At 48.3% G+C, this 21,475-nt stretch overlaps 1 protein-coding gene and 1 long non-coding RNA gene across 2 annotated transcripts in view; one reads left to right on the top strand and one right to left on the bottom strand.

The window, feature by feature from the left end:
- The first annotated feature begins 896 nt into the window (after positions 1-896).
- On the top strand, positions 897-10,042 carry FZD4 (frizzled class receptor 4). The gene is made up of 2 exons (XM_045894582.3): positions 897-1,524; positions 3,644-10,042. The coding sequence occupies exons 1-2, from the start codon at positions 1,240-1,242 to the stop codon at positions 4,970-4,972; spliced, it is 1,614 nt and encodes a 537-aa protein (XP_045750538.1). The 5' UTR covers positions 897-1,239; the 3' UTR covers positions 4,973-10,042.
- Positions 7,643-21,475, bottom strand: part of LOC135362356 (uncharacterized) — a 66,311-nt gene continuing 52,478 nt past the window's right edge. Inside the window, exon 7 of the long non-coding RNA XR_010406933.1 lies at positions 7,643-8,839. This is a non-coding gene — a long non-coding RNA (uncharacterized LOC135362356). The remainder of the gene's footprint in view (positions 8,840-21,475) is intronic.

Here is a 21,475-nt window from a genome sequence, read left to right on the forward strand (position 1 = left end):
TACCCTCGGTGGTTGTGCGCCTTCATCGCCTCCTGTGCACAGGTCAAGCCTCTCCCCTCCCGCCCTCTCACCCTCCCAACCTTATTTAGAAACCGTGTCCTCGACACAGGAAGGGCGGCGGGCCGAGAAGCACGGAGCGTCCCGGTCTCATTTCCTTTTGAATCCCCCTGTGGAATTTCATTTCATACGGTGAGGAAATCGGAGCGCGAGACCGTCGGCTGGTCGGCTGCTCCGGGGCGCCTCCCCCACTAGCGGCTGGAGACAGGCAGCTCCCGGGCGCAGGTCGGGCCGAGTCTGGGGGCGGGGAGACGCGGCCCGGCTCCAACCCAAGCAAGTTAGCAGTGAAAATAGCTGCGAGCTTGCGTTGTACCAGGCACCGGGCTAAGCGTTTCACGCATTACGTCTAATCCTCCCAAGTCTCTTTACGGATGAGGAAACTGACGCCGAGAGGTTGAGCAATTTGCTCAAGGTCACACAGCCAGGATTTAAAGCCACAGTCTTTGCAAATCTAAAGCCCGTGTTCTTTGTGTACGTTTCTCTGCCTGATAGGTAGGTAGCCACGGGCCGAGGTGACAGCCGGAAGAGTGGAATGAAAGGGAGTCGACTGATCTGGGAGCATTTCTCACCTGGAAGAGGAGGGGGCAGGCTGGTCCGGCGGGAGCAACTCGGCTCCATCCCCGCCTGGCTCCCGAGCGCCGCGAACCGGGTGGGAGGAAAGTGAGAGCCGGGAAGCCGGGCGGGGCGCTCCGGGAGGGAGAGAGGGAGGGGCGGGGCAGGGGGGCTGGCGGGCGGGGGCCTGACCCTTCCAGCGGCAGAGCGGCCCCGCCCCTCGCTGCCCACGGCGCCCGGCCATTGGAGAGGCGCGCTGTCCGTCCCGCCCTGCCACCGCCCAGCGAACCTCTAGCGCCGCGGAGGGCTCGGGCGGGGAGAGCGGCGCGGCGCTGGGTGCTGGCGGGTTTTGCCGAGAGGCAGAGCGGACGGGGCAGGCGCCGGTTTGGGGGCTCGCCGCCTGTAGCCATGCCCCTCGCAGCCTGTCCTTCGGCCCCGGCCACGGGCGTCTAATATCCCACACAGTCGCGCGCAGCTGCCAGAGACCCGGCCGCTGCCCCTTCTTCGCCCTTGGCGCCTTATCACACTCCCTTCCCGGGAGTTGGGAGCAGCGCGGGCAGCCGGCGCCCCGGTGCAAACTGGGGGTGTCTTCTGGACGCCCCCCCGCCGCCGCTGCCCCCGGCTCTGGCCATGGCCTGGCGGGGCGCAGTGCCGAGCGTCCTGGGGGCGCCCGGGGGCGTCGATCTCAGTCTGCGGCTGCTGCTGCCGTTGCTGCTGCTCCTGGAGCCAGCGCGGGGCTTCGGGGACGAGGAGGAGCGGCGCTGCGACCCCATCCGCATCTCCATGTGCCAGAACCTGGGCTACAACGTGACCAAGATGCCCAACCTGGTGGGGCACGAGCTGCAGACAGACGCCGAGCTGCAGCTGACAACTTTCACGCCGCTCATCCAGTACGGCTGCTCCAGCCAGCTGCAGGTGGGCGCCCCCACCCCCACCCCTCGCGGGACGGGACCCCTTGGGCGGGGACGGCCCAGACTAACTCCATGAAGCCCTTGCCAAGCCAAGCCCCCTGCCCCCTTCCAAGGCTGAAGGGTAAAACTATCCTGGGAAAGTGATTTCCACCCCCACCCCCACTTTTCTGTCCTTTCTCAGGGACTGGAAGCCAAAACGTTGTGTAAGTCGTCTGGCCTGCGAAAGAACCCACTCTTACACCCCGCCCTTCCGTTTTTCTCCCCTGCTCACCCTTGTCTGGCCAAGCCCCTAACCCCAGTGGAGCTGAGGGTTATCTTTGCCAAGGATTCTGGCCGCCGCTGCTCGGTGGGCGAGTCCGCAGCAGGGCAGCCAGCTGCAACTAAGACTTGGAAGGAGAGATAAGGAGCCGGGAACTTCTCCTCCCTCTCCGACCTCCTTTCTCCCCCATATTTTGGGGGTGTGTTATTAAATGAAACCCCACTGCTTGCTTCGTTTTCTGCGGAGTGGCCCCTCCTCGCGTCGTCCTGCATGACTTTAGAGGTCATGCAGGAAGGAATGGTTGGGTGGCTTGAGATCATTTTGGATCCTCAGGGTTGAGGGCAGATTTAGGATTTGGTGGGGAGAAAACACAGCTTGGGGAAAAGGTGATAGTGTGTGGTCAAGCTCCAGGAAGGTATTTTGTATATTAGAAGATTTTTTTTTCAGTCGTTAAAAATTTTAAAGCTTCTGTAATGATAGAGAAAATGCTCAGCCTACAATAGGTGAAGAAATAATTTGCATATACAGGGTGATTATAATCTTACAAAACCAACAACCAATTCACTTTTTAAAAAAGGAACTGAAAGAGATTTTTAAAAAAGGGTTAGCCCTGGTTGTGTTTTGGTTAGTGAGGCGATGAGTGAGTTTTAGAAATTTAGACAGGAAAGAACTTGGGAAAAAAAATAGAGGGTAGTTGTCCAGGCTGAAAGCTTCAGAAATCCGTGGTTCTGGTTGTAACTTCTGAGAGATAAGAAACAGGCAGGCAGCTTACTTAGTAGGTGCGTGTTTTTACATAGGTCATTTTAAAAGTTGGACTGTGGTTTCAGAAAGATGATTGGGATTAGACCTGTTGCTGCTGAAATGTCCCTTCGGAGTTTTCAGAACTTTAGAACTAGGTTATAAAAGCTTAAGAAATGATCCTCTAGCTCTCAGTTTGGAAACAGCACATATCCTGACATCAGTGGCAATTTTGTTGGAGAAACAGCTTTTGCAGGGATATATATTTTTAATTACATGTATCCTGGGGAAGCAGCCAAGCTGTTTTGAAGGACAGGACTGGATCCCTTTACATGCTGGAAAATAGTTACTTGTAACTCTAGACTTCATAGACAACATCTGTAAGGAGCCAAGCCGACTGTTTATCAATGCTGGAAGAATTGAGGACAGCAACTGGACTCTCCCCTGCTGGTACTGCAGTTCCAGGGACTTCACATTTATATTTTCCTATTGTGCTTCATTATTATTCATTGAGGAAACCTGGCCAAACAAAGCCCTGGTGACCAGAGACCTCAACCTGCATCCCATCCTTGGGTCTACTAGTGTCTCAATTAGGACATTTTCTGTTTCAGTATGGGACTGATTAAAAAAAATTTAGGGGATAAAGTAAAGTAGAGAAAAGAGAGAATATTAATAGGAGAAAAGCTGGACCTACATTTTTTTTAACATTTATTTTTATGGTGATAAAGAAATGAGGACAAAAATAAATCACCCCATCACTGGAATGACTCAGTCATTCAATTAGTCTGTTCGGCTCTTTCAAAGAGGGAGACGCAAAGTCAAGTCTTAAGGTTTATTTTCTTAAGCATTATGCAAAAAAGGGATTATGTAATCCTTTAGGTCCTTTTAATATATTTATTTATTTATGTTCTGCGGGAAAGGATTGCTAGAACCCAAAGAAGCAAAGTGTGCAAGCAACGGATTTTTTAGGCACCCTAGTCTGAGGTCGGAGTAAGTAGTCAGAGTCCCTATAGCTGGTTAAAAGTCGGTATGTACTTTGCCTGGAAGCATTCAACTCCGCTTCATGCAAGCATTTGGTCAGACTTCCAAGTCATTGTTTTCTTTGTTCATTTCATTACTTTTCCAGTTCTTCCTTTGTTCGGTTTATGTGCCAATGTGCACAGAGAAGATCAACATCCCCATCGGCCCATGCGGCGGCATGTGTCTTTCAGTCAAGAGGCGCTGTGAACCCGTCCTGAAGGAATTTGGGTTTGCCTGGCCAGACAGCCTGAACTGCAGCAAATTCCCACCCCAGAATGACCACAACCACATGTGCATGGAAGGGCCAGGTGATGAGGAGGTGCCATTACCTCACAAAACCCCCATGCAGCCTGGGGAAGAGTGCCACTCCGTAGGCACCAACTCGGATCAGTACATATGGGTGAAAAGGAGCCTGAACTGTGTTCTCAAGTGTGGCTATGATGCTGGCTTGTATAGCCGCTCGGCCAAAGAGTTCACGGACATCTGGATGGCCGTGTGGGCCAGTCTGTGCTTCATCTCCACCGCCTTCACGGTGCTCACCTTCCTGATCGATTCCTCCAGATTTTCCTACCCTGAGCGCCCCATCATATTTCTCAGTATGTGCTATAATATTTATAGCATTGCTTATATTGTCAGGCTGACCGTGGGCCGGGAAAGGATATCCTGCGATTTTGAAGAGGCAGCAGAACCTGTTCTCATCCAAGAAGGACTTAAGAACACAGGATGTGCAATCATTTTCTTGCTGATGTACTTTTTTGGAATGGCCAGCTCCATCTGGTGGGTTATTCTGACACTCACTTGGTTTTTGGCAGCGGGACTCAAATGGGGTCATGAGGCCATTGAGATGCACAGCTCTTATTTCCACATTGCCGCCTGGGCCATTCCTGCTGTGAAAACCATTGTCATCTTGATTATGAGACTGGTGGATGCGGATGAACTGACCGGCCTGTGCTACGTCGGGAATCAAAACCTTGATGCCCTCACGGGCTTTGTGGTGGCTCCCCTCTTCACTTACTTGGTGATCGGGACTCTGTTCATCGCGGCCGGTTTAGTGGCCTTGTTCAAAATTCGGTCCAATCTGCAAAAGGATGGGACAAAGACGGACAAGTTGGAAAGGCTGATGGTCAAGATCGGGGTCTTCTCAGTCCTGTACACGGTGCCTGCCACCTGTGTGATTGCCTGTTATTTCTATGAAATCTCCAACTGGGCGCTCTTCCGGTATTCTGCAGATGACTCCAATATGGCAGTGGAAATGTTGAAAATTTTTATGTCTTTGCTGGTGGGCATCACTTCAGGCATGTGGATTTGGTCTGCCAAAACTCTGCACACCTGGCAGAAGTGTTCTAACAGATTGGTGAATTCTGGGAAGGTAAAGAGAGAAAAGCGGGGGAATGGTTGGGTGAAGCCTGGGAAAGGCAACGAAACTGTGGTATAAGGCAAACTGGGCTCCACGCTTTCCAAATTTTGAAGGCATTGGGGCGGGCGGGGGGGAATGCTAGCATTTTGGTGCAAGTGCGACTAAAAGTTTCCTGCAGTGAATCTCAGTTTGAGCAGACTGGCAACACTTAAGTGACCCCTGTAAGCCACCACCACCTGCCCCCCGCCCCCCCCCACTTCCCAGCATCATAAAAGGATTTTGCTGCAGACTTTGGAATGATCCAAAATGGAAAAGCCAGTTAGAGGCTTTCAAAGCTGTGAAAAATCAAAACATTGAACACTTTAGCAGTTCGCAGCTTGGAGCGTGGAGGTCCTGCCTAGATTCCAGGAGGGTCCAGGGCGAAGCTGCTTTTCCCTGCAGAGTGAGATCTGAGCTGTGAGTAGGTAACTCGCAGGGAGAAAGATTAACTTTTTTAACCCTTAAAATCTTAAATACTAACTGGGTCTTTCAGATAGCAAAGCAATCTATAAACACTGGAGACACGGGGTTCAGACAAGTGTTACAAGAGTTTTATAGTTGGGCTGATCTAACATAAACATTTTCTGTGGTGCGCAGTCTGCTGTTTAGAACTTTGTGGATTGCTCTCCCAAGAGGTGGTGTCAGAATCTTTCAGTGCCTTTGTCCTAAGACAGAACTGTTTGGAAAAACAAAAGTACCGTACAAACATACATAAGGTGTCCAGTGGATTTTTCTTCTCTCTCTTCCTCTTAAATTTCAACATCCCTGTTCTGGGCTGCTGCTGTTTTCTTCATTTTACATTAATGACTCAAAATAGGTATTTTTATAGGATTTTTTTTTGCACCGCAGCATGCCTAATGAGGGGGAAAGTAAGGGTGATTTACTTTCTGACAATCATTTAATTCAGAGGAAAATGAGATTTATCAAGTTGACTTACCTTACCGACCCGGAGACCTATTGCATTGAGCAATGGGGACTTAATATATTTTACTTTGTGTGATTGCATCTATGCAGACGCCAGTCTGGAAGAGCTAAAATGTTAAGTTTCTTGGCAACTTTGCGTTCACACAGATTAGCTGTGTAATTTGTGTGTGTCAATTACAATTAAAAGCACATTCTTGCACCATGACATAATAGTATACTCAACTGACTTTAAAACTATGGTCAGCTTGCATTCTCAGAATGATAGTGCCTTTCTTTCTTTAGCATAAGAATGTTATCAGTCTAGTCTACTACCCACAATGAAGACTTTGCTGTTTTGTAGAGAGAACTAAGGACAGCTAATCCAACTACTTGGTGCATAATTGTTTCCTAGTAATTGGCAAAGGCTCCTTATAAGATTTCATTGGAGGCAGTGTGGCCTGGAGTATTTATATGGTGCTTAATGAATCTCCAGAATTCCAGCCAGGAGCTTGATTGGTTAGTAGGGAATAAAGTGTAGACCATATGAAATGAACTGCAAACTCTTAACAGCACAGGTCTTAATTGCCTTTTGCAGGGGTATCCAGAGCTTTTAAAATTTATGCTTTATGTTCCTCACAATGGGGTACCCCCCTAGCAGCCTCTCAAAAAGTTGCAATTCTTTTAAAATTGTAACTGGACTCTCTCATCCTGCCTTAGGCCTTCTAATCACCAGCTCTCTGGGACAAATTGTCGACAATGTCACAGGTTGCTCTCCTTGTAGCTCATACCTATCTTTGCTTCAGCAGCTACTTTGCAATGACTCATTTATTTATTCATGCCCCACCCCACTCCCCTTTTAAAAACAGGTAGGAAAACTCTTTTATCGCCTTTCTTTGTGGAAAAACATTTCCAGGGACTCAAATTCCCGAATAGGTGGTCAGATTCTGGAAATACGCGTGTCCTTTTCTGTCTTTTTTGAGTTTTATGTCCGTGGTTTGACACTTTCCTTTCTTCTTTGTTTTTGGGGGCTCCTGAGCCGTCTGAGGTGAAGATGCATATAAGGTCTGTTGTGTCTTTTGGGAGGGAAAGTCTCGGGGCTTTGAGGACAGATGCTAACTGGGCACGGGTGGTCCCTGGTGTGTGTGTGAGCCGAGCCCGAGTACCTTGGCTGGACTCTGGGTCAGGGTTCCAGGAGCATGAGAAATGATCCCCAGAAGGACCAGTTGAACTCCATCTGAGACTACGTCTCCTCTGAAATACAAAATGTGAACTCCCTGTGCTGCTTGCAGACAGTTCCCAGAGCTGGCCAGGGCCCTGGAGCATGCACCCAGGGGCAGAGCCTGCCCTTACTCACGCTCCACTCAGTGTCTTGGGAGTTGTGCTGAGACTCTGGCCCAGGAAAGGGAAGGACAGTACAGTGGGGCACTGGCCTTGCTGTGCGACTGTAGGGCTTTGTCACAGGCACGGAGTAGGTGCTCAATATTTGTGAATAATGAAATAATAATAAGAGTACTTAGGTGAACCTCTACACCCACGTTCTGGAGCTAGTGCCCCGACAACTCTCTGGGTTTATAGCATGTCCCTTCTGCAAATCTCTGGCCTTCCCAGGGGAAAGTATATTTGATCAGAAGTGGCCATCGGTGCAGCCTGGATTAGTAGCCCTAGCTATCAGGGCTGTGGGCCTTTCCTTTCACATTCCAGACAATGGAGAGTGTTTACGGTTTCAGGAAAAGAGCTTTGTGGCTGAGGTCAGTTACCAGTTACCTTGACACGACTCCATCACCTCTTAAGTTGCTATTTGTTTAAAAAAAAAAAAGTCAATTATTAGCACATTTATTGAGTGTCCACTCTGTGTAAAGCCCTGTGTTAGGCACCTCAGGGGATGTCGAGGAGTACAAAGCTCAGTTCTTCTCAATGACCTGAACTGAGGGTGCTCCTGGGTCTGCTGAATTTTGCTGTTGGTTTTGGGGAAGGAGGACAGGCCTCTGAATGTTCATCCATTTTACTGTCTCCCGTCCCATAAACCGCTTCCTGGGTCTTTCTGCCTTTACTGTCTCTCTCAGCCCTCCCCACGATTCCCTGCTAGTCAGTCACAGGGGTTTTGACAGAAGGCCTCAGCCCTGTTTCATGACCACCTCTGTGGAGATCACCGAGGAAAACTATGAACACTGGCTGAAAGGATGTGAGCTCCCACACTTCATGTGGCTGTGGGGACAGGCCGTGCAGGGCTTGGGGTGTTCCATGTGACTTGCACAGGGGAATTTGAGGGCATCTTGCAAGGGAAAAGGTTAGGGCTGGGGTTTTTCTTGAAAACTAGAATAAGTAGGGATGATTGGAGCTTCCCACAAAATGCCTTGGCCTCTGGAGATTTTATTCAGCGGGGCCTAAGGGAACCCCTGTCCACCCTCTGCTCTGGCAAACCCCTCTTTCTCTTCCTTTGTAAAGGCCACCATTCAGGGCAGAGGAACATGAGGTAGGGTGGAACTGGCCAGAACCATCTGGTTGAGCTACTTGGTTGATTCATATCCTTTTTCCTCCCATTTCCTGATCTCTGAGACGGCTTCTGAGCTGGCAGCTTGCTCCGGGTCCTGAAACCAGAGAAGGGGGTGACACTGTTTATTTCCCTGAGATGCTCCCCGACTTTCCCCTCCCCAGTCACTCCCTCACCTGCACCCTGAAACCCAGAATCAGGGACACTTCTGTGTTGAGGTTCTGAATTGTGACTTTACCAGCACCCTGAGCTCTTGTCTTCTCTGCCCCCCCACCCCCAAGCCTCCCGGTCACTGAATTCAGGGCTTACTGTGTTAGCAACCAAGTCAGGACCCGAGGACACGGAGGAGCTCGACAGCTTCAGCCCTGGCGCGCGCGTAGACTCCGTTTACAGGGATGTCACCAAGCTGGTGCAGTCTGTGGCTTCTGGGGAGGTGGCCCCAGCAGCAGTCCGCGGGGAGAGCCACAGGGCACAGACTTTGGAAGGAGCCCCCCTACGTCCTGAATTTCATTCTGTGATGGGAGAGATTGGAGGGAGTTGCCTTTCCAGCCAATTATGTCCAGTCACTGGACTCTAATGGTTCCTGGTATTCTTTTATTGTATTTGGGTTCAGAGTCCTCCTCTGGGTTTGTATAATGCCTGGCGAAGGACCCAGGTTATCATTTTTCCTCTGGGCCTAGGTCATAGATCTTGGATACTCCTAGAAGAGCATTTTGCTCCTACTGAGGATCAGATACGGGAGCCTTAAATAATGGATTTTGTTTCCCTGTGGCCTGCTCAGGGCTCTCTGCTGCTGCGGCTTGCCATGCGCTGTGCGGTCACGGCACCCTGGCTCTCACCAAGAGGGAAGTGAACCCTGACCCTCCCCAACAGGCTGCTTCCCTTCGGGCGACCCATTTGCCCTGTAGCAGCTTGTTCCTGTTTCTGATTTACCTATTTCCCTTCTTCTTTGCACCAGCGAATTCCCCGTATTTGCCCAGGCAGTTTGGAGAGGGCCTGTTTGGGGTCCTCTGTGAGCCATGTCCTCCGGGCTTTGATGGCCCCTGATCCCCTGCAATATTCAGGATCTGATCACTGTCATCTCAGAAGGGCTTCTGAGAAGAGGGGTGGGAGCAGTTCTGCTCTCCGAAGGCTGGTCCATCTTCTCCCCCAGGATGTGCTCCCCTCCGTGTCCTGCTCATGGGCTCGGGCCCCAACTTGGTTGTGCACTTTGGGAGAGGGAGGCTGCTCTCTCGCTCTCTCTCCAGTGGGGCATCTAGGTGGTTCAGAATTTTTTCCTACCTCACGGGGATGTTGTGAGACTTTCGAAGGTCTGAGGATGAAGGCCCCTTGAGCTCTTTGCAGGAAGGGTGGAATAACTATCAAGTGTGACGTGTGACAAGACAAACTGGGCCTCGGCCTGCTTGTGCAGCAGGCAGGCTGGTGCCCTGTGGCCTGTCCTTGGGCCCCCGCGCTGCCCTGCAGCTCCAGCCACCTTGAGGCCAACCCTGGGGGCTTTCAGATGTTCGACATACAGGTACATACAGGCAAAGCCCTGCTACACGTGCCCTGATGAATTGCTGAACGTCAAAGGAAGTGGACCCTGCTTTTAAGGATGTACAACGTGTGTCTGCATTGATGTCTGTACTGTAAATTTCTAATTTATCACTGTACAAAAAAAAACAACTTTGCTATTTAATTTTTGTATTAAAGGAAAATAAAGTTTTGTTTATTAACTGGTCTGAGATGTGGCGTGTTCCTGGAGGAATATCATAGTTCCCAGGAAGCACACATTCCCAGCAGTGAGAAATCGAGAATTTGGTCTGCAGGGCAGATTGGGAGCCTCTTTCTGAGAGCCTCTTTGTTTCTTTTTTGCTGGTGCTATTTTTCCCCTCTGGGATTTCTCCTGGGTCAGCAAACCCCTGAGGTCCAAGGTCAACAGAATTTATCACTACTGTGGTCATCAGTATCACTCTAATGGTCACATGATGCTTTGGAGGTAACCATAGTTCCCAAGCTGTCATCCATGACACCTCTTTTTGGCATTTCCACTATGGGTGGCCATTTTTAATATTCTTTCCAAGCACCTTTGACTTAATCTGGTGGCTTGAAAAAGTTTTTCCTATCACCACTAGAGCTTCAGGGGTCTTTAAAAGGGGCGAGGGGAATTTTTTTTTTTTTTTTTTAACATTTTCATTAAATTTTTTTTCCTGGCTACCCAGTGGTCATTTTTGTATAATAGACATGGGAGTATGTTGTATCAGTCAACCAGGATGACGACTTCTTTCGTTAATTTTATAAATTGGGTGGTCTATGTCTCCATAACCAGAAGTCATCAGACAAAGCAAATTTAAAGCCATTATCAGGACACTGTCCTGAGAGCAAATAATAAGGACACACAGACACAGATGAAAGGGGAACCACGGCCATTGGAGATGTCTGCTGTGGCCCAGAAGAGAACATCAGCCCTCTTCGTTTGCCTTTAAATTACTTTCCACACCCTGGTTTCACCTGAATACCACCCTGTTTGGTGTAAGGAAAAAGTCCAGGGAAGAAGGATCTGTAATACTATTCTCCTTCACTGCAGATTGCTATTGTACTTGTATCTGAAACCATAAATGAAGGGAGGTATGTAATTTAAATTCTCTTCCCTGGAAGACAGGCTGTGTTTCTCATTTCACAACCTACTCATTAGGTAGTTATGAAGTTAAGGAAAAGTCAACACAATCTGGAATGAATTCATAATTGCACTTGTAGGAACACTTTCCATATGAAAATACTTTTATACTTACATGATTTCATCTTATTCTCATGGCATCTTTAAAGTAAGCAGGGCAGGCATTGTCTTGTTTAAGGAAGAACTGAAACTTGGGGCAAGGGACTCACCCAGGGAGGTAACAGGTTGGACATCCTAGTCTTCTCACGCCCGGCCCATGGATTTTTGTTGTCTTACACACAGTGTGGTGAGTGTGTGCATTCACCCAAAAGACATGTTGAAGTCCTATCCCCTTGTACCTGTGAATATGGACTTATTTGGAAATAGGGTCTTTGCAGACGTAATCGGGTTAAAATGAGCTCACACTACATTTGGGTGGGCGCTCATTCAATGACTGGTGTCCTTATAGTAAGGGGGCAGTTTGGACACAGACACTGAGAGGAGAGATGGCCTTGTGAAGGCAGAGGCAGAGATGAGGGTGATGCAGCTGCCGGCCAGGCCAGAAACCCCAAGAATTTTCAGCCTCCCGAAAGCTAGGAGGGAAGCAAGAACAATTCTTCCTCAGAACCTCCAATGGCAGCCAGCCCTGCCGACACCTTGACTGCAGACCTGTAGCCTCCATACCTGCACGAGAATACATCTCTGGGTCTGAAGCCACCCGGTTTGTGACCATTGGTTATGGCAGCCCTAGGAAACAAAAACCTACTCGATTCCTTGGATTCCTTCAACCACTGCAAACAGTTTGGTGGGAATGGGTAAATGTTTTGGAAGGCAACTCTCTCAATAATGAGACCTGGCCATGAGCTTCTGTTGTTTAAGGATTATGTAGCATAAATCACTGGGATAAGTTTCTTTATCTGCAAACTGGACACCTCTAGAATCAACCCCATGATCCCTGACACTCAACTGACTTAAGCTGGTCTTGGCTGGTCTCCCACCCACCCACCCCCAATGGGAGCTCTGTGTGCAGGGCCAGGACCTTGACTGGAATGTGGCCCAAGGGTTTTTAGCATTTCTGTCCTGAGAACTGATTTTTTCTTTCCCATTTTAGCTTTCACATGCGATCACAATTTTAAAGTTGAGCTCACTCTTGACTAGAGAGGTCAGCCTCGGCTTCCTGTCTTCAGAGGTTCCGTGGACAGAAACAAATCATGCTTGGAGAAGGCTGTCATCCTCTCCTCAGTTTTCCTTCCCAGGGCAGCAGGGTTGGAGGAATGGGACCATCTCGCTAAATGTTGTGAAAATGTTGGACATGAAAAGGTGTATTCCAAAAGGCTTTTGAAATGGGCCTTGGCCCCATCTGAAATTCCTAAAATCACCCTGTCCTCTTTCTCAGTTCATTCTCAGACTAAGAGAATGCATGCATTCACCTGCCCTCACACAAAGGATTCCAACGTCTCACTCCCAGGAGAGAGAATAAAAATTAAAATTTACTACATTTAACCTCAGTGTCCTGATGCTCATTAGCCTCCTGCGTGGTTTCCTCTAAGCGCCTGATTCTGTTTTCACCCAAGGACGTGCCTAATCTCCTGGCGAGCCCACCTTATCAGTGCCTTTCTTTCTGAGAGATGAAGTGATTGGCTATCGAAGTTTTCTAAAATGCCCGAGGGTTGCATCATTTCACATGATAGGAGGCAAATGGGTCGAGTATAAAACCATGAGACGGAATTGATAAATCACATAGAACAATTTGTCCACGCTCTCCCTTGCTTTTTCATAGGTGTTTCCCTTTGCCTAGAATGCCCCTTCCATCTTTCCTCAACCAGGGAAAGTTGTGCTGTTCTTCATCCAAGACTCGAGTCTTGAGTCATCTCTTCTGGGAAGACTTCCTTGACTCTCCTCCTTACACTTCTGGCCTTTCCTTCTTACCATAGTCTAAGCCTCTGGCAGCCTTCACGGCACTGTTTATAATGGTCTCTTCATGTGTCCATCTCGTCACTGGACTGATATCCCTGAGGATGACTCTGGCTGCCCAAAGGTGCCTGCCTGTGTGCCCTCAGGGCCTGGTGCTAGCCGTGCCTGACACAGGGCATGAGTCTCAGGAATGTCTATGGAAAGAAGGCTGGAGGGAGGCAGGGCTTTTAGGTAGGTGAACCGGGGGGGGGGGGGGGGGGGGGGTTGTTGACAAACATAACCAGCATAGGAAAGAAATCAGAGCTAACAATAAGAGCCATCACATAGGTAGGACTTTCTGGAAAGATGCTCTGGCAAAATTCTAAAGAAAATTCTCTACTCTCAGAGACAGGTTTGAGAATGATCACCTACCCCTGTGTTGCTTATTGTTAGTTGTCTTTCTTCCCTTCCTTTTTCCTCCTTCCCCTCCCGAACAACATTTGCTGCGAGCCTACTGTTTGTAGAATATGGGCCAGGCTGGGGAAGGGGGAGATGGAGTGCTTGTAAAAAGCCGCAAAAAGACAAGGTCCAACTCAGAGTCCAAAAGTGCAGATGACAAAACAGAGAAAGAATTCAGCTGTTATTAACAAGCTTAAAACTCCAAACCTGGAAAAACAAATCCTCTACTGCTTAGTAAATATTTGTTGAATAGCTGAATGAGGGCCCATCATGCACCAGCCACTGTCCTTGGAGGGCACTGTAGGGGACACCAAGATAAGTAAGATACCACGTCTCCCTCCAGAAGTTCATTGGCTGCACCGCACGTCCTGGTCTATCCCTACCTGCTAAAGGATCAGTGCTCCTCTTCCTAGCTCATTTACTATGTAATTTCTCCCTAACCGAAGTCCCAGGACCTTGCTGGTTTTGCTCAGAAAGAACAGCTTCTGAGTACCGAGTACAATGGGAAAAAGTTCTTCAAACTGTTGTCATGTCATCATTCGATCGCAAAAATGACACCTCTGCCTCAATAGGTAAATGTGTAGGGAGGCAGGGGGAAGAGGAGAAAGGAAGGGGTGGACCCCAGAGATCACCACTCTTACGATTTGGTCTGCTCATCACAACCACCTGCTGATTTCAGTATGTAAAAAATAAAACATAAAAACGTACTCATGAGGGGCACCTGGGTGGCTCAGTCTGTTAGGCGTCTGCCTTCGGCTCAGGTCATAATCCCAGGGTTCTGGGATCCAGCCCCGCATTGGGCTCCCTGCTCCGCGGGGAGTCTCCTTCTCCCTCTGCTTGCAGCTCCCCTTGCTTGTATTCTTTCTAAGAAATAAAATCTTTAAAAAACAAAACCAGAATGTACTCGAGACGTGCCGCTGAAGGCACTGAATCATCAGAACCACCTGCACCTGAGCATCTTTTCTAGCAGCCATGTTAATTTGGAATATTTGCTCTGAATGGGTGGCTGCGTAGGGGGGTGTGCCTTGTGTCCTCCAAGCCCGTTCCCTTGCTTCTCTCATGTCATAATTCTATAAATCCAAAGAGACTATTCTGTAGAAGTTTAAAAAAGCATGTGGTCAATCCCCATTTCCTCGTTTACGCAGAATGAGAGGAATAAATGTGCGAATCAACGCGCTGAGAAGAGTGGCCTGTTGGGGGTGCGGGCGGCCAGTGCTCAGAGGAATTGGAACCGGAGATTCTTGGAGTGGGAGGGAAGGTGGCCGGAGGCCAAGTTAGGAAAGGCCTGGGAGGCCGTCCCGTACCCCGCGCCCCCGCGCCGGGCACAGTGTGAGGGCAGGGAGGGCTCCGGTCCACGTCGGTGGTTCCGCACAGCTCGCCCTGGCTGCCGCAGGGACGGGGGCTGGAGCCCGGGCAGACGCCGGGCAGAGGCCGGCCGACCAGTTTGGACGAGAAACCACGAAGGCCTGAGGGAGGGTGGTCGCAGAGGGATGGAAAGGCCAGGGCGACGTTCAGAGAAACCACAACACGCGGCGTCCTCCACGGCCCTGTTCTACGAGCCGAATTCGCTTTCTGGGCTGGGGGTGTTTCAAGGCCAGAAGCTTTCTGTTTGCTCTGCGCACCTGATCCTGCACCCTCCCTGCATTGTGAGCCACCAGCCGCAGAGAAATGACCACCCGCACCAAAGGGCCTCCGCAATTTGCAAAACACTGCCCAGGCGGCCCCGGGGGGAGCTGGGCTTTTCCTTGAATGGGGCTCCTTCCCTGGAAGGGCCCGGGTCGGCAGGATACCATTTGCCGGGCGCTGGAAGGAACAGGGCGCTTGTGTCTGGTTGTTCCTATCGGGCCGAGGGGCCCCACCACCTCTTCTGGACTCAGAGTTTCCTATCAAGACACACTTCCTAGAATAGCTGATACAAAGCCATAGGAAGGGCTGAATTTAGGACAAACTTAATCCCCAGTCGTGTCCTTCCATCTAGATTTTATTTCTTGACACAGTTTTCTTTGCGGCTAGTATGCACGGCCTAACCAGATCCACGGAAAAAGATACCACGGGCACACATTTTTCCTAGTCTTTTTCCTTTTCAGTGAGAAATTCTGTATAACATTTTCCATAAGTAAAAGAGAGAACCACTTCCTAGCTTTTTTTTTTTTTTTTACAAGAACAGACCTTCCTTTTGGATTTACATCAGCATTTAGCTAACTTCCTGAACACTTCACCCATTTCCTGAACTTATTCTGAGGAAGGAAAAACATCCTCCTTCAGAAATAAATGCAAATAATCGCAGAGATTATTTTTATTAAATAAATAGTGTAAATGCAATGGAATTTCCTGCGCAATATACGTTTACTATGGGTATTTCAACAAAATCTGTGGGCTAGCCTGTAGGAACCATCTTATTTACAGATAGTCTGAGGAATTCTAACCATTATGTAGCTACTCCAGAGATAAGTTCTGAACATTTGCCGTTTGTGTTCTTATTAAAAAGCATTTTTTGCTGAAGAAGTCTGAACGCTAGGGGGAATTGTTTTCTTTAGGTCTGCAATTTTGAAGCTTTCTTTCTTTTAAAACGGGGTTTTCATGACATCTAGTGGTGATCAAGGGAATGACATCTTCAGGGCGGAGGATCTACTCCACGGAGTGTCCCATTAATTAGGATTTTTCTTGTTTCTGCCTTTGCTTGGGAGAAAACACACCCCTTCCAAGGACTTCTTAGCCCATACTGCCCAGGAATCCTGAAAAGTGGTGACAAGGAAACAGCAACCGTTATGCGTTTCTGGAGATGTTCTCTTCTCTTGATTAACATTTCTTCTGAGGCAGCCCCCTACCTAAGGCTAACCTGGTTCAATTTTAAGAATGAATAAAAAATGTGAGACCTTGCAGAGGAAACACATCATACATTGAGCTGGGATCAGGTTTTTAAATTTTTTTAATTTTTAAAATGAAAGTACTTTCTCTGTGACAAGGTCTCCTCCCCTTCAGCCATCTTTTAGTGGAGAAGAACCATCCTTTTCTGGTGAATAAATCTCATTGGCATCTTAGAGATCTATTTTAGGCTGCCTGCCCGTCATTTTTGAATGCTTTCCAGGGCCCTTCTTATGTTCTCTAGTGTTTGGCAGTGGTGGATTTTTATGGAGAGGTGATAGGGATCTGAGAGGCTGCTTGCCCCTCATCCCTAACCCATCCCTGCCCGGCAGAAGTCCGTGCCCTCCTCGTAGTGTCCCCAAGAAGAGACACCTTCATCCATCACTCCGGCTGACATTTTTCCAAGGTCCAAGGCCCCAGAAGCTGGTCCCTTCCAGCATCACCTCCCACGTCTTCCTCAGACAGAGCCTATGTTCTAGACAATCCCACCCACTTGTTCCTCATCCTTCTCTGCCTCCCCATGTGTCCGTCCCCTCAGCTAGAAGACTCTTTCCCTGCATGGCCCAGAGCCCATTCTTCAAGACCCTGTTATAGGAGTTTTCTCTCCCGGGCCATCTCCAGGAGCTGGTATGATCCAAGCAAGCAGAGCCGATGGTGTCCTTCCATATGTCAGCTCTCAGCCTAATTCAAACGTCTGTAATTACACATGTTCTGTTATATTCTGTTGTTGCTATGTGTCTCTCCTCTAGATGTCTGTGAGCCTCTCGAGGACACAAACTGTTCTTATCCCCAACACCTTGGCTTGTCAGGTGCTCTCCGAATGTTCACTAAGGTCCTGACATCAGCCATCTGTGGTTCTAGAATGTCCCACGTGGCAACAATGTTTTGGCAGGCGCACATTAGGAGTGGGATAACTACTTCAACGGAGAGTTGATAATCAGGGGAGTGAGTCCTGGGAACCGTACAGAGCCTTTTATTAACCCAAATGACCTCGGTCTTCACCCTCTCCGAGGAATAAGACAATTTCATAAAAATAGTCTCTAAATTTCTGCAATTCTAGGTTCTGTAATTGGGGAAACTAGGCTCTAAAATGGGTTTTTAAAAAAATCTGGAGTCAGTGCAGGGAGTCTATAGTTGTATGCAAAATACTTATGTACACATGTGTCCTTTTTCTGTAGAGATGGTCCATATTTTCATAGATGGGTCTATAATTACAGAAGATTAAAAACTACTGATTCACAATTGCTGACCAAAAGGGCAATCATAATCTCTGCTGGGTCCATAGGAGCGGACACACCTTGAATGCTTCAGGAGAGAGGCTTATAAACCAGCGTATGCAGAGTCCTGGTTGCTTTTTCCCCACTGCCCTTCGTTAGAGCACACCTACAGGTCTGCCCTACAGTTTTTTTTTGTTTTTTTAAAGATTCCATTTATTTATTTGACAGAGAGAGAGATAGCAAGAGCAGGAACACAAGCAGGGGGAGTGGGAGAGAGAGAAGCAGGCTTCCCGCCAAGCAGGGAGCCCGATGTGGGACTCGATCCCAGGACTCTGGGATCATGACCTGAGCCAAAGGCAGACGCTTAACGACTGAGCCACCCAGGTGCCCTGCCCTACAGTTTTAACAAGAGAGGCTAAGAGGCTTTGGCTATGTTCTGTTTGTGCTGCATTAATGAGTCCCTCCTCTGGGCACCTGGGTGGCTCAGTCGGTTAAGTGTCTGCCTTCGACTCAGGTCATGATCCCAGGGTCCTGGGATCGAGCCCCGCATCGGGCTCCTTGCTCGGCGGGAAGCCTGCTTCTCCCTCTCCCACTCCCCCTGCTTGTGTTCCCTCTTTCACTGTCTCTCTCTCTGTCAAATAAATAAATAAAATCTTAAAAAAAAAAAATGAGTCCCTCCTCAGGTTCTAAATGTAAAGTGAGGGTGTGGTCAGAACCCTTGTCAGCCCAAAATGATCTATCTTTCCCCACACAGAAAAATGTTCCTTCTCTGGGAAAGCTACTGCACAGAGCCCCCAAGTTCTGACCAAGTGATCCATGCTGAGCCCTCTGGGTGACATCAGGAAGTGTGCACATGAAGCATGACCACTGGAGAATTCTGTCACTGAGGTCTGGGCCTCCAGTTACTATGATGCTTTTGCTCCTTGGGAGATGCTATTTGCAAAGTAAATTGTAGCTGGCAGGGCAGACTTCATGGGTGTGTGACCTGGACAGGTGTCCAGGGTCCCATGCTTAGAAAGGCCCTCTGCTTTATTTAATGCTCTACTGTACTGTCCTGAAATTCTTAATAATTTCTGAACAAATGGCCCCATATTTTTACTTTGCATTTGTTTCCACAAATTACGTTGCCAGTCCCGAGTTGCTGCATATACCTGAAGCAGTACCACATAGTGGAAAGAACACAAGCCTTGAAGTTGATAGTTGGGGGTTCAAATTCAGTTCTGTAACTTCCCAGCTGTGTGAGCTGGGTGTGAGTAGATTCCTTAACCTCTCTGAGCTTCGGTGTTCTTTCTTTCTTTTTTTAAAGATTTCATTTATTTATTTGACAGAGAGAGAGACAGCGAGAGAGGGGGAACACAAGCAGGGGGAGGGGAGAGGGAGAAGCAGGCTTCCCGTGGAGCAGGGAGCCCGGGGCTTGATCTCAGGACCCTGGGATCATGACCTGAGTGGAAGGCAGACGCTTAACAACTGAGCCACCCAGGCGCCCCTGAGCTTCGGTGTTCTTATATCTAAAGTATCCAAAATGGTGATCATTATATCTAACTTTTATAATTGTTGGGGCAATTAAACAGTATGTAATGTAGTAATTGGTAATGGTTTATAATAACAATGATTATTTGAAAATAACTAAGTCAAGGAAGAATAAAATACATTAGTGTGAAAGGCAGATCAAAACAAAACAAATAAAGTCACACATAGACTTTTAAAGCTGGGTCAAGTTGTTTTCACCTTTGTCCTTCCATTGCACTTTGCACAGAGTACCAGTAGAACGCTTAAAAATATTATTATTTTCCTTTATTATGCATATTTCCCCCAATTAAACTCTGAGGACCCTTGAGCCTAGGGGTCTATCTATCCTTTAAAAAATATTTTCAGGGCTGCCTGGGTGGCTCAGTTGGTTGGGCATCTGTCTTCAGCTCAAGTCATGATCCCAGGGTCCGGGGATCAAGCCCTGCGTCCGGCTCCCTGCTCAGCGGGGGAGTCTGCTTCTCCCTCTCCCTCAGCCCCTGCTCTCTCTCTCCCTCACTCTGTCTCTCAAATAAATAAATAAAATCTTTAAAAAAATAAAAAAAAATATTTTCAGTTCCTTGCATAAGGCGTGTCCCAGATAGATGTTTAGTAAGTATTTGTTGAAAGAATAAACTAATGTATTAGGTCATTTTATAGTTGAGGAAGTGAGGCCCAGAGAAGTGAAATGAGTTGCCTGAGCTCACAAGGCTCTTCCTTGGCAAAGCCGGAACTGGAGTCCGCTTTGTTTGTTCAGAAGGGATTGCCTGGGGGACTGTGTGGACCCAGCCCTTGGTGCTATTAGACACTGTCTTTGTTGCTTGCTGAGTTGCAATTATCAAATTATCTGGTAAACGTTTGAGCCTTTTGAGCAAGTATGTATTTATTTATTTATTTATTTGGAACAAAAAATCGGAGGGCAAGACCAGCCACTGAACCAGAATATACTTGAGACTATCCCAGGGAACTTCTGGAGACAGCAATCCATCAGATCACCTTTCCTGAGCTCACAATTCTGGGGCAGCTCAGGCTCCCCTCTTCCCTTCCCCAAGTGCTTCCATTCATGAGATTCTCTTCTGTGATGCTGATGTCCTGGGTGTGATTGATTACCTGCTCCTATCTTGGGGACCTGAGAGTGACCTTCTAGATGCATTTGTAAGGAACCAGCTTGAAAACAAAAACAAAAACTTGAAGACGTCCTCTGGTTGGCCTGAGATAAGGGGGCCTTAGGGTCTTTTTTCATCAGCCTGGCAAAACAATCCAAACAGTAAAAATCCATAAGAAAATATTCTGCTTCCAGGGACTTAAAAGACGCTTGCTCTGCTCGTGTTTCACCCACCCCCTCAACGTGAGACCATCCCTGTGTAGGAAAAAATAAGTGTGCTTGTGGGAGGAGAGGAAGGGAGGAAAGAAGAGAAGACAAGGAGAGAAACAGAGAAAGGGAGGAGGGAGGAGCGGTGGAAAGCCAGGGAAAACGTGAAGAGCTAGACAAAAACAGAGAGAGACTGCATATACTTGGACAGTGATGGGGGACTGATGTTTACCTGCAGAATCCCAGGAGGCCAAATCAAATCATGAGCGTGAGTCAGTGCAAATCCCTTTGTTAAGCCCAACTGGTGCAATAATAATTCTTGTGCGGGGCAGGAGATGGGGGTGGGGTCCAGTGAAAGGGTCTGGGTTTGAGTTTTCGTTCGGATGCTAATTTGTTGTATGAACATGGACACATTACTTCAAATCCTGGGTCTCAGTTTTCTCATCCAGAAGTGGGGGAAACAGATGAAATAAAACATATGAAAGTAATTTGAAAAAACAGAGTGTGAGACAAGCAAACACAGTCTCAAATTTACACTCAAGCTAGATCCATTCCCCTTAAATCAAAACAGACTTCAGGGCACCTCCAGCTCTGCTTCTCATGGGCTCAGGAAAGTTTTCTACCTTGGGTTTTTTAAATAAATAAATACATAATCCAGTGATCTCATCACATCATTACGAACTCATTCCGAATCATGGATACAACATGGAAATCATACTGTAAAAGAACAAGGCATACGGTTTACCCACTGGCGCTCAACAAATGTACTCAAGCAGAAAGGGCAGGTCTGGTTAGCAGTGCGGTCTGGCTCTGACGCTGGCTCTGCCATCACGTGCCGCATGGCCATGGGCAAGATCCTCAGCCTCACCCAACCTCACTCCTGCCACTTCAGATGCGAAACACCTCCCTCCCCGTGTTGCCGCCTCAGGGGCATCTGTTAGAGCCTCTGCCTCTGCTGACCCCCTGCTGTACCCTCAGTCCTGGAATGCAGTGGATAGAAAATGTGTGATTCTTTTCCCTCTCCGTCCTCTTCTTCACTCTTCTCTCCTCATCCCCACTCCCACGTATGCAGGTGTCTTCCCATTGCCCCCAAAGTAAAGCTTTGGATCTGAGTGTCTGAGAAACTGCTTGAGAGTGTTTCTATGAAGACATGAGATGGGACATGAAACCACTATTTTACGATTGTGTGTTTGTCTGGGGTGTCAGCAGTGAAAGCAGATTCCAGGTAACTTACATAGAAGGGAATTTACTGAAGGGCTAT

This window comes from Mirounga angustirostris, unplaced genomic scaffold (assembly GCF_029215605.1).
Source record: "Mirounga angustirostris isolate CCGP_5_RB_7025 unplaced genomic scaffold, mMirAng1.0.hap1 SCAF_13, whole genome shotgun sequence".
Classification (NCBI taxonomy): Eukaryota; Metazoa; Chordata; class Mammalia; order Carnivora; family Phocidae; genus Mirounga; species Mirounga angustirostris.

Bases quoted from the DNA above. Each gene is read 5' to 3' on its own strand.
- FZD4 (XM_045894582.3), top strand. From the start codon at position 1,240: ATGGCCTGGCGGGGCGCAGTGCCGAGCGTCCTGGGGGCGCCCGGGGGC. The intron at 1,525-3,643 runs GTGGGCGCCCCC...TTACTTTTCCAG, and splicing joins GCTGCTCCAGCCAGCTGCAG to TTCTTCCTTTGTTCGGTTTA.